Source organism: Typopeltis vanoorti, chromosome 1, assembly GCF_054136105.1.
Source record: "Typopeltis vanoorti isolate ZY-2024b chromosome 1, IOZ_Tvanoo_1.0, whole genome shotgun sequence".
Taxonomy (NCBI): Eukaryota; Metazoa; Arthropoda; class Arachnida; order Uropygi; family Thelyphonidae; genus Typopeltis; species Typopeltis vanoorti.
In genome coordinates, this window is record NC_143549.1 from 121,187,135 (window position 1) to 121,200,872 (window position 13,738).

At 33.9% G+C, this 13,738-nt stretch overlaps 1 protein-coding gene across 1 annotated transcript in view; it reads right to left on the bottom strand.

The window, feature by feature from the left end:
• LOC150110366 (uncharacterized) overlaps nucleotides 1–10,790 on the bottom strand; it is a 98,182-nt gene extending 87,392 nt beyond the window's left edge. Inside the window, exon 1 of the mRNA XM_090396727.1 lies at nucleotides 10,783–10,790. Coding sequence (XP_090252853.1) covers nucleotides 10,783–10,790 — 8 coding nt within the window. The remainder of the gene's footprint in view (nucleotides 1–10,782) is intronic.
• Nucleotides 10,791–13,738: the final 2,948 nt, after the last annotated feature.

Sequence of the window (13,738 nt, forward strand, 5' to 3'; positions counted from 1 at the left end):
CCAGAAAAAAAGGAAAAAGAAAAGAAAAGGAAAAAGCAAGAAAAAAAAAAACGCAGATCCTACACGTGTAAACGTGTAGGATCAATCCAAAGTTTTCGCTCACCTCCCCCACTTACACTTTAGCATTTGAGTGCATGATATTAATCACCTCCCACGAACACGTAAGAGAGCACTTTTAGTTGCTGTTTTGAAGAGCAACTGGTCAATCCAATTCTATTATTACATCTACAAAAGCGGGAGAAATGGCACTGTTGACTACCTGCCTGCTTTCTAGTCACGTCACCCAAATAAGACCGTCTAACTCACTTTCAACTGAGCAGTTAGTAAATATTCATTCTTGTGTGTCCTTAAACTGTGTGTTGCGAAACCCTAGGGTTCTGAAAGAAACTTATAGGGGTTCCTATGAACATGCAGGCATTTATAATTTGTATTAGATGTATTTCAAAAAAAAAAAAACCAACCCTATAAATTAAAGATATTGGCTTAATCCTTTATCCAAGTGTAAGCAAACAAAGTTTGTGCCTGAAGTATTTTCAGGACTGGGGAAACTCGTGGCAAAGGCGGATTGTCTTCACACCACTTGCCTTAGTATCCCATAATGCAAAGTACATCTCCTTGCGGACATGTATAATGCTATGCATTATGGGAAGGGTCACTACCCAGACTGGGTTTGACCTTTATTGAGGTCTCTTCAGTGGGAGCCAGACCTGGAGGTGATGCCAAGGTTGAAGTAATTGCAGAAGTCATATTTTCCTATACCAGTTGCCAAAAGGTGTTACACCTTATTATTAAATTACTCTGGATTTAGAGAAAGATCGTGGAAGTTTTTTCATTTGGTTCTAGAATAATTTAATAATAAGATGTAACACCTTTTGGCAACCGGTATAGAAAAATATGACTTCTGCAATTACTTCAACCTCGGCATCACCTCCTGGTCTGGCTTCCACTGAAGAGACCTCCATAAAGGTCGAAATTATGGGAAGGGTCACTACCAGTCTGGGTAGTGACCCTTCCCATAATGCATAGCATTATACATGTTCGCAAGAGATCTGCTTTGCATTATGGGAGATACTAAATCAAGTGATCAGAACTTATACCACCTTTACCACGAGTTTCCCCAGTCCTGAAAATACTTCAGGTGCAAACTTTGTTTGCTTACACTTGGATAAAGGATTAAACCAAGTATATATAATTTCTTGGTATCTCTTTAATTTATAGTATAACCAAGTGAAAAAACTTTTGGTGAAGGATGGGGGGGGGGGAGAATACTAATTTTATAAAATTTATTTATATCTAGAATCTTTATGTTACCTTATTATTACTTATAATATGACTAAATATTTTTCAAATAACGGTTCATTGTCGTGATTGCGTTCCAATAATTTTTACAATTTATCTTTTTATAGGAATTCTGAGAAAAAGAAATATTTTAATATGGGGTTCGGCAGTCTCAAAACAGTTTAAGAAACTCTGTCTCAGACCGAGTCTCCGTAGTGCAGTCAACAGGATGACCCGACATTTGTCCTTCGATTACGAAGACCTGAGTTTGAATTCCATCTTGGACAACAGAACCTTTTATAAGCACTTTCCAAGTGGAAGAGTTAGTCGTTGTCATGTGAAAGGCTTTATTGCCACCGGAAACTTAAATGCTGGATTTCATCTGCAGCAAACCTGCTGCAGAGCACACTCATTTAGTTGCTGGTGGTGATCATTTACTACTTTTTTCTTGATTAAACTTGCTCAATAACATCATAACATTTAATAGAGAAAGAAAAACCGTTTCACCCCCACTACAAAACTAAGGCCTAGGGGAGGGGAAATTTGTTGACCCTCAAAAATTAATAATTGGATATACCTTTTATTATTTTGTTTCTTATGTTGATTATTTAAATCGGTTTAATAAAGCAATCATCATAATATAGACTCTCCCGCGAACAAAATCATATTTAGATAGCCTTTTATTTATTTGTTCGTCTGTCGTTAATGACAATATATTTAAACAGAAAGCTTTTGTAAGCTCTTGCATTGTTTTGATGTTATTATTATGTTATACTTTATTTAAGTATTAAAATTATATTATGTTGATATTCGTACCGCAAAATTATATTTTCGTTTTAAATGTATCTGAATTGTATCTGAACCATAAAACCATCGATTTTTACACATTTCCTTGAATTCAGAGGCGATAAAATAAAATATTGCTTGCCTAAGGGCGGCATACATCCTAACGACGTTCCTGGAAGGAAGTATTTTAAATTCCCGTTTAATATTGCTAAACCATTTCACTAGCACATAATACGTTCTGTCCTAAATTAAATGTAACCAAAATTTTATTGTGATATTTCAGAGTTATTCAAAAGTAGCTCCATAACTTGCGAAATCGATAACCATGTTCACGTGCTTGAAAGTTCAAAGTAGTTAGACGACATCATGTACGGAGAAATGGAGGCATAAAGAGCTTTATGAAAGCAATTAAAACAGTTTACATGACTAGAACTAGCAGTATTGCAGAAATTTCATCCTTACAAGTTATTGGCTCTTGTTACTATATCGAAATTATGTTTCAGTATGTGGATTAATTTAAAACATTCACTAAACACATATCCAGTGTAAGCAATATCAACAATAATTTCATCTTTTCTTTCTTTACTTTTTTTTTTTTTTTTTTGATAATGGGTATCAGGTGTCATTCATCAAGGATGAGTTTACTCGATGCACCTGAAATAAAATGTGTGCTGTCCGGCCAAATGGATCTGACTGTGTGGACATTCTGTTATAGATGCTTTATTCTACTCATGCAGCACGAACTCATCACCTTGAAATGCATATTCATAAGTTATTTTGATGTCCAGTTTGTTGTTCAAGAGAAGGAATGACTCGTAAGAAATGAGACTGAATATGCTGAACTCAGCAAACCCATGAAAAGAAAGACCAAAGGTGATACCGATACTAACACTGCATTAATAGGGAATCTTTGAAAAATAATACTAGCATAAATAGCAAAAGAGAACTCTCTTTTTTGCTATTTTTAAGCTAGTAATGTTGAAAAAATGAAAGAGGATAACCTACAAACAAAGTGAAGAAATCTTAAAAATAACATGTAATTTCTTTAGTAGCTAAAATCAATGATAATCCTTTTGCACAAGAAAAAATGTTAATCATGTAACTACAGACCTCCCCCCCCTCAATCTTATTTTTCATAATTATAAGTTTACGATTGGAATGATTCAAATGAAATGATACATTTCAGAATATACCTATCTGGGACAAACAATATCCTTCAACAATAGACAATACAATACGAGAAAACACTGAAACCGACATGTGAGACTTTATTTTTTTTTAGCACATTTCGAACAAAACCCTAAATGAAGCTTTTAAACCATTTCTACAAAGAATGTCTGTTAGCGATTCTTATCATATTACACGTGGAATGTAATTACTATTCTGTACACGTCTACACCTATACCTTCTGAATGATTCATTTCTATTGTTTATATAATGGCGCCGGTATCAGTAGTGCAACACTGAATAGAATGAATCATAATACCAATTGTTAATGTTCTTGTTCTTTCTACAGTGCAACTTCATTATACATACTTTTGGAAAATATAAATTTTAAGAATATTTGGGAAACTACTCCTGCTTCTTACACATTACTTCAATATAAACATCTGACATGGAAATCATGTCAGATATTTTCTTCGCTTCAATTTATGAATGCTGTCTGTACGTACGAAACGATCCTAAAATTGTCAGTTACGTTTATAGCAGTCTTCGGGATTCGTATATTAATTCATAAGATCACCCCATAAGATTTCATTAGGATTAAAAAAAGCTACATGCTTCTCCTACTGAAGATGTTTATTTAAATATAAATATTTATATATATCAGATATTTTAATATGCTAATACATTGGCATATTAGCATGACATGCTTTTGGCTTGCTAATATGCCAATGTATTAGCATAATATATTAGCAAACACAGCACATGCGACTGATATGGCACCACTACACAATGCATTGCTTCAGGAGCAAGACGATCGCTTATGTTTTCCATCGCTGAATCTTCTAAGGCTCAGATTTTATATTCGGAATGTAAGACGACCTCTAGGTATCAACGCATGATTTTAACTTCAAATATCGTCTTATACCAACATATACGGTTTATTGTTACAGTAAACGGAAACTGTCAACAGATACCCAATTGATGAAACAGCCCGGTTTGATATTTTGAGAGGATCGGACTAAGTTTTACATTGGCAATGATCAGTATATGAGGGATTTTCTGTTTCCAGGGTATCGTTATTCTTCGACTTTTCTCTAAGATTTTTTCCAAAATTTCCTTCAGGATTTCTTCAAAGATTTTTTTTCAAATATAAAACAAATTTATGATTTTTTTAAATATTTATTTTTAGATTTCGATTTATCCATTTATTCTATTATCAGTATTTGAGGAGGTTTTCTGATTCCAAAGTATTTTTAGTAATGGCAAATAGCTAGATATCAGCGGGTTAAAACAGATGTCTATTTCACCTATCGAACACCATCTGAGTTCTATTACGTCCAAAATAAGACGAATCTATATGAAAATATTATTTATTTATTTAGTTTAAAGTGATTTAGCTGGATAGAAGCGAAGGCCATGTTTTCTAACTGCAAATATAAGCAGGCGATGAATACAAGCATTTAACAGATATATTCTCTCATTAGTATGCTTTTGTTTAATTATAATAACTACATTTACACAATTCTATGTAGGGTGGTACAGCAGTAGCAGCAACACGTTGCTGTTGTATGCTCTCTTTCCCTAAGCAGGTTACGGCAGGTCATGCATGAAGACAATTTGTCTTTAGGTTAATTGGTCTACTTTTATAGAACCGATAGTTGTTGAATGCTGTACCGATAAGCTCTCCTGGTGTCTCCTGGCGAAAACGAGCGATAACCGCGAAACGCTTCTGCCACAAAAATAGAGGCAATAATAGTGTAGAACTGTTTTACAAGGATAACTTCGAATAATACATTGAGAAACATGCTGTTCTCTTAGGGATTAAAACTTTTCCACTTTTTTTTTTTTCTTTCAAAAATGTTACATAAAAAAGTGTTACATTTGACATATACTGCTGTATATGGAAAAAAAAATACACTATTACACGATTTCCTATTATTATTATTATTATTATTATTATTATTATTATTATTATTATTATTTATATGACCACTAGTTACAAAAATGGTTGTAAACATATTGTACATTAACGCCACGTGTAAGCTACGGGTTAAATAATCTGGAAATTCCAATTGTATTCCTTAAAGAAAGTCTTATTAAGCGAACAATTATTTTAATTCGAACATAGCAAACCAACCAATGACACTCAATTAAACTTTAACGAAACAGTTTTGTCATTGTTGTAACGAATAAGGGAATCCCAAACGAAATAGATTACTTAATGCAGTTACACCAGACTACAAGGATGCAAAAGTTTCGAAGAAACTTGTTAAAGTAATTTTTTTGAAAAATTTGTAATACTTTTTTAAGGAAAAATATCACATGGAAAGTTAATTCAAGAAACAGCACTGACTAGAAGGAATTAATAAAGACTAGGAAATGACTTTGTGCGTTTGGAGTTGCATTTTAAGAGTAGTGACTAATGGGTTGCCCTCATCTTAACATATTTATAGGACATAACGAAATCACCGAGTCTAATTCTGATGAACCACAGAAATATCAGAAGAAAAATCATATAAATTAAGTGGATATTAAATCCAACATAATTTTCGAGCCGAATACAAAGTTGACCAGACACCTTGCGGGAATACACCCGTCGCCATACTACGAGTTGCCCTAGCCGAACCTAATAGCAAGCACGCGCGCTGAAGCGCCTGTATATTCGCCTACTATTGGTCCATTGTAATAAGGTCCATTTTCACTGATCTGACAGCTGTTTCAACTCAATGGTCTTCGTCAGAGATCAGGCAGAAACCTAATAAATTAGTAAATACTTTACGCACCGACCGAGAGTTCTCTTACGGAAAATACATCTCTCCGACGCTTCGAGTTACTTAGTACTGAGAGTTTTTGCTCTCTTAGGTTTCTGCCTAGTCGCTGACGAAAACCAGTGAGTTCGAAACAGCTGTCAGATCAGTGAAACCTTATTAAAATGGACCAATAGTAGGCGAATATACGGGTGCTTCGGCACTCGTGCTTGCTATTAGGTTCGGCTAGGGCAACTCGTAGTATGGCGACGAGTGTATTCCCACAAGCTGTCTGGTCAACTTTCAAATAAGAAACTTTTATAGTTTCTATATTCGGCTCTGAAATTATGTTGGATTTAATATCCACTTAATTTAGATAAGTTTGCATCGCCGAATTGAAGCCTTTTGGCTCTTTATTTTAGTAAATCAGAAGAAAATGTGTGCAGGAGAACTGGGCCTTTTATGTAAAAAAAGAATAGAGTGAAGTGGTAATAAACCAACTGACCAAACTGGTTTCTTCTGTACCGAGTTAAGGATATGAAAACAGTGTTCAATCGTAGGGCTGATTTATAATTTTACTAATGTAACAAGAAATTAGCGCTCAAATTTCCTCTTTCTCAAGCTGGTTTGCTCCTGGGGAAGGAGATCTAATACGAAAGCACAAAGAAAGGTAAAATAGGGATAATTCACAAGGTAAACTCTGTCAAACCACCTCTACTTGACATGTTTTATACCGGCACTTCTTAACAATCACCCTATACAAAAGTCCTTAGAATATCGGAGCAATGGGTGACCTTCCCGACTGCCAGGTCTCCTCGGGATAGAAGCCTTAGATTTATTAAGAATTGTTCGCGAGTAGGAATTTAAAATATTTCAACTTTATATTTGAAACTGATATTGAATCCGTTTTCTGACTGTTTATTCTTCGTTAGGGTTATAAACCCACATTATCGAATAAACAGTGAGAAACCACAATAGGGCTGGGGATTATGGAATTAACTGGATTATATTAATCGATCTCCTGGCGAGAAGTTTATTGCTTTCCATGATAAAGGTTTTATGGCAATGAAAAATTATAGTTTTAATTTTCTGTATATAACTGCATTTTCTGATAACTGTAATATATATATAGATTACAGTTATCCGTTTCTAACGGGATCGGGGCTGAAGTTAAACTGATAACAAATCCAGGATGGCGCCATATGCTATTATTATTTTTTTTTCTCATTGAGAACAATGCTTTCAGTAAGCCTAAATTGCTACGTCAATTTCTCTTAATTTAACTGAAATTATTCCATAAAATCCATACCTACTCATGATGGATAGACTTGCGATGATCATTCTGTAAATCAGAAAAGATGTATATTTTGGTCCTAAAGCATTTAATCATTTGAAAGGAAAAAAAAAAAAAAAGAAAAAAAAATTACAATTTGCTATAATTTGATGAAACTTTGTTAAATCATACCTATATGAAATAATTAAGGTTTTCTCACCGATCGTGCATTAAACTTCCGTAATGAATAATGTAGTTGCTTATCTGTTCTGCAAAATATTTCGTGCGTGAAATGTCCGACCTTCGTTATTTTCGCTGATTTCCTGTAAGGAGGTTAGGCTGAATACATATTGCTGAAGTAAGTACAACGAAAGAGACTTACTGGCACGCTTCTTACAACCATTCCTCTAACAATGGCGTGTTCATATCGCTGTCAGATTTCAGGTTCTTTTTTTCATTTCAGTGATTATTATCCAACAATTTTTGTGAATTATTCCGAAATTATTATAGTAAAATTATCGGTAACTCTAGTATAGAAACGCTACTAAATGCATAAATGTATAAATGCAGATTCCTAAACCTTTACCAACGAGGTTTAATAACAAACCATAACTGAAATACCAAATGAAATGACATCAAAATATGATTTCAGACACTTAAGAGCAATAACTCCCCCCCCCCTTTTTTTAATTTCTCTTATTTTTGAAATTGTGCAAGAACTACTTGACAATTTTCAAAATCGTCAAGTAGTCCTAGAATACGAGTTTGAATAAAGACTGTTTATATGGTTGAAAACTTTTTAAACATTTACTGCGCTTGTTTGATTTTCACAAGTTGATTTTGTGTTGTCTGCAATTACATAATTACATTATGTAATTATAAGTATATTTACTGTGAAATAAGCAAAAATTGAAATGCCAGTTGAGAAATAAGTGTCATATAAGAGACAAATGAATGAAAATAATGAAAAGTAAATGAAAAAAAAAACTGTGAGAAGTAAAATAGTGTAAAGGAAATACTCATCCGTCACTACTAGGCAGCTTGAAAGCAAGCTTATATTTCATGCTCAAATACATCATGCTCATAGCCTCAGCCTCCAAACTCTTAGTGTTCTTTTCCATTCAAGACAATTTTCCATCTTACCTACGATTTCTAAAACTATTTGAATCCCACATTCTCCCAGCTTTAGAATAATATATTCATATTTGTGTGGTACTAGAATGCTTGATATAATGCAAACTAGGCAATCGGCTTTATAGGCAAGTCTCTCTCTCTCTCTCTCTCTCTCTCTGTGTGTGTGTGTGTGTGTGTGTGTGTGTGTGTGTGTGTGTGTGTGTGTGTGTGTGTGTGTGTGTGTGTGTGTGTGTGTGTGTGTGTGTGTGTGTGTGTGTTACTCTCTCACAGATTCACTCCAGTCATTTTTTTTCATAGATATACTGTTTTCTATACTTGTTCTATATGTCTTTTCATGGAAAATATTTCCATGAACTGGCTTCCATATCTCTAACCTCTAAAACACGACCAGCTGTTGGTGAACATTAATTAATCTATCAGTTTCAAACTAATTGAGTCAACGGTCCTCTTTCATTCTATCTATGTACAGTATGTTCTTGTTCCAAATTTCCATACACTGTTTTCCTCTAGGACCATGATCTCTAGCTGTTCAAGAAATACATCAACATGTTCCTTCTTTACTGGTAAACCCTTCTCCATAGACGGTACTGTTTATTATTATTATTATTATTATTATTATTATTATTATTATTATTATTATTATTAAAGGAGAGATCTCCAGGGAGTCAGAGACTCATCGAGAGAGGACACATTCACAGGTTTCATGTGTATGAGGTTGACAAATACAGCAAAATAATTTTAAGTTGAAATGTAAGCAATGCAAAATCTGTTCTTCAAAATAATTAAACAAACTGCTGAAAGACTAAGAAAAAAAAATCAAATATTAATCAGTAATTTCTGAGGGTTTTTTAAAATTTTTTTAGAAAATGTTGAGTGAGATGTGTGGATTATTTCTAGTGCTTAATATCTAACATTTTAATCCGTATTTAAGGTGCACATGTGAATCTTAAATGTAGATTATTAATTCCAAAGCTGTTTGTCATATCGAAATTATATTGCAAATAAAAATAACAAGAGACAGATATAGATCTAACACACGCAAAGACTCTTAATGAATAATATTTTCACTTCGTTAAGCCTCGTCTTTTCCTGACAGCAACAGTTGTGACAACAGTTGTTTCTGCGATCGCTTAGAGCAGAGACAGGAAGATTAACAGACCGGTCTATTTCTGTTTCCACGGAATGTCAGAATAGTTATTTAAAATCTAAGAGGGGAAAGTGTCACTCATACAGAACACTATTAATAAGGAATGTTCCCCGAAAATTTATTCTAGTTGCTATTTATGGAGTAGAAGGACACTTTTTTTTCTATCCATGTCTTGAGATCTTCCTCATATTGCAAAGGTTTTCTCTCTTTCTCTCTCTCTCTCTCTCTCTCTCTCTCTCTCTCTGTAATCGTGCACAAATATGAGTTTGATTTGATTATTGACAACGTTGATTCGAATTTAAATTGTCATGAATTTGAAAATGCAGGCTCCTCAAGACTAAAACAAAATATTACACAGACGACAGGATAATTGGAAAAAGTCGAGATTCAGACACACAGGAAGAATAAGAAAGATGATCAGCAAAATGAGAAACAACAAAGCACTAAAGTATGTAAGACATAAATGAGTAATGATAATCAAGTTAAGCAAAATAGAATATAAAAAAAGATGATGATTCATTAATAACACATGCTGCTATTGATGATCGTGTTACCACTTTCAAGTTTTCTGAGTGCGAAAATCAGAAATATAGCAAATACAACTGAAAAACAAAAAAGAAAAATAACTAAAATAATTTATCGCCAGACAAAAAATTATTTGTCTGGCGATAAATACAGAATGAGAGAGGATATGAAAGGACTACTGGAAGAAATGAGATTGAAGGGTACGAGAATGACAATTGTTAGTCTATTACCAAGAAGATCTGTGGTGGCAAACAAGTAGATTCACAAGTGCTGTAAACGGAACAACTGCAATTTTTTGAATGTGTACGGAATAAGTTAGTGAGACCATGTATAAATCCATGCAAAAAGGGATTTATACAAGAGTGATGACCTGCACTTGAATGCGTTTGGTATCAGGGTCTGGAGAAATTATTTATTGGTATGAGACCAAAGAGCCTCCGTAGCTCAGTCAGTATAGACGAAGCCATTTGGTCGGAAGAACCTGGGTTCGATTCCAGTCAGTGACGTGAGAAACCTTTAGCTGGTCTCTTTCGACGAAAGGGGAGTTAGCTGGTCTGATACAGGGGTAGGGGGAATTTTTTCTCCCTGAAACTCGGGTTTTTCATCTCCAGAACAGGCACACACCGACCCCGTGAGCACACGCATTTACAAACATAGGACACACGGGGAAGCATAGGGCTAACCACCTTATCCTCGAGTACGGTTGCTGTTACAGGAATACATACCTGGACATCGTAATAGGTAAAAGAGGGGAGGATTGAGACCAATATGGGGATTGAGGAAAATTAGATTATAATGGAAGAATGATGAGAATCTATGCGCAGTTACGGCAATGTGTTAATGATACGAATGTGCATGATCATGGAGGTGATTACGATGAAAGAATAATTGTGTGCTCGTCCAGCTCGGACATATTTAATATGTACAAAGATGCCTATATAAATGAAGCATTAGATACGAAAAGAGATATGCAAGTAGTCCAACTAGGTCATGCGGAACACGGAGGTAAGCACGAAGTATGAAGATAACTTATGTCTCTACACAAATGCCAGAAGTACAAGGAACAAAAGGGATAGAATTTGTTGCCTTGGTGAACGGGTTGTGACCTCAGGTTGCAGCCATTAATGAGACGTAATTCTCAGAAGCAAATACACTGACTGCAATCAAGTATCAAGGTACAGTATTTTTAGGATGGACAAACAAGATAGGAGAGAAGAGAATGTGCAGCTAATGATATCCGGTGATATGAGTCCAGTTAGGATAGAAAGCAATATTAGTAACAATTCTCCATGTAGCAGTGAGTTGGAAACTATCTGGTGCGAGGTGGAGTCTAACAAGATCAAATACATGATGGGATGTATTGTGTTGTTACAGACCTATTGGATCACTTGCTCATGACGATGAAATGCATCGCCAAATCAGTCTGATCAATACTAAACGAGCAATAATCATGGGTGACTTTAATTATCTCAACACTGATTGTTTAGCTGTGAAATCCGATGAGAAGAATGAAGCCGAAATTGTTGTGTGTGTGTGTGTGTGTGTGTGTGTGTGTGTTGTGCGTGTTGTGCAGTTTGCCGAATTAAATAAATAGATTTGCAATGCCAACAAAAAATGTCTAGTATCGGTCAGTTAACGAAAAAAGTGTGTATTTTTCTGTATACATGCAAATGTTATAACTTGAATAAAAAATAATTACCTTTCTTTCATTCAGCAATTTTTATTGTTTATAGCTTGATTTTTCTCAATCGGGAGTTCATATTTACTTTTTTACATTTTCTAAGAAATTTTTATTTATTTATTTAATTTTTTTTTTCATTTATTTATTTTTATTTATTGTAAAAATATGATATGATATGTGTTATTATTTTTTTCAAGACCAGTAAAGGAGCAAAGAACAAATTTTGTGAAACGCTGCTGTGAGGGAATATTATACCAGAAGAAATGTTTTTCCCCTCTCCTCTTGCGCATGTTTACAAATTTGTTGAATGGTAGATCTGACCTTCAACGATGTATGAAGCAGAAAAAAAAAAAAAAAAAAAAAACTCACTCAGATGCTTACGTCATTAAAAAGGTTCTGAAACAATATCGACAGTTCCTTTTCAAATTTCTATGAGCACACAATTAATTAAAACAATTTCCTCTTTCGGTTATGTAAATATTAATCGAACTTTGGCTACGGATATCGAGTGCTCTACAGATAAGATATAATGTCCTAAAAGGTGCGACAGCATATTTTAAAGTAATTTTAATGGAAACTAGCATTCTCATAATTGCTAGAACATTTACACTAGTATCGGCACTTCGACCGGCAACGTTTATAGTGGTTTGCTTTGTGACGTCATCTCAGGTCCAACCATGAAAGAAAAATGCTCACTGATTAGCTACACACAAATGAGTAAAGAGTTTGAGTATATAAATAATACGAGAACAAGAAGAGGAACTAACAATAAAGTGAATGATGCAGAGATCTTAATGGTGTCGGCAAACAGTTAAATTTACCAAGTTTTGAATTTACATGCTTTACAATGTTTAAAGCTTCTCTATCTAAATAGATTGAGGAACTTGCTATCATGTGAACGATAATATATCTAAATAAGTATAGATTTATATTTGCTGGGAACACCTTAAAATTAAATAAGGAAATTAAGAATAATATATGAATGCATTCCTTACATTCAGAATACGAAGATATTAAATAATATGTCTTAAAAATAACACTAAGTTAAAAACGTCTAAAATATAACTGATACCAAATTACTAGTAATTTAACTCCTTTTGGTGCACTTCATCAACAAAACAGCAGATAAAAAAAAAAGCATCCATGCAAGATGAGGACGATTTATTTAATACTATTAAAATAAATCGTCCATCCTATTAAGAGTGTCTCTCAGGTATAGTACTTTCATTTTTAAACAATAACATTATACCAAATGGAACATTCTGTGTAATCAGAGCATATACTAGATTAAATGCCACATTTTCTGCATCATTAAGACATGTCATTAACTTTGCCACTAAATAGAATGCCTCATTTGATCTCGTTCTTAGCGAAGACTATTGTCCGCGCGGTGAATTCCCATAACATTTTTCGTGTTAAATGTCAGAAAGATGCCCTTATATTTCTAATGGTATTTCTTCTATATAAGAAATACCATTAGATTACCCAGAAGGTAATATGTCATTCTGTTATGGTGATATGATGTAACAAAGAGAAATCTAGCATGATGATTTTCACTGGTATAAGGAAAAGAGAAACTCTTACTTCTATATTGTACAATAATGCAAACCGTTTATTACTTTTGTTGTTGTTTTTTAAAATATCAGTAAAACTAATAAATAATGTCGACTCCAAAATCATAATTTAAGGAATCAACATTCATAGCTAAATTTAGAGGTCAAAGACACTTTATAAATCCTCTTTACTCATTCCTGATCTTTTGTATAATTTTTGATCATGCTTTTCCCAGATTTAATAAGGCCGGTCTGACTTGTATTATCACGAAATGTTTCATTATCAGTAGGATTATTCTTCATGTGGTCGAAGAAACTTCAAGATCCATTATGGTGATACACAATAAACAAGATAGAATAAGAATGGTATGTTATAATTTTTTTTCTTTTTTTTCCCCTAAGATGCTTCGATGTCTCCCAGCGATTTTTAACAACGAATTCCGGTTA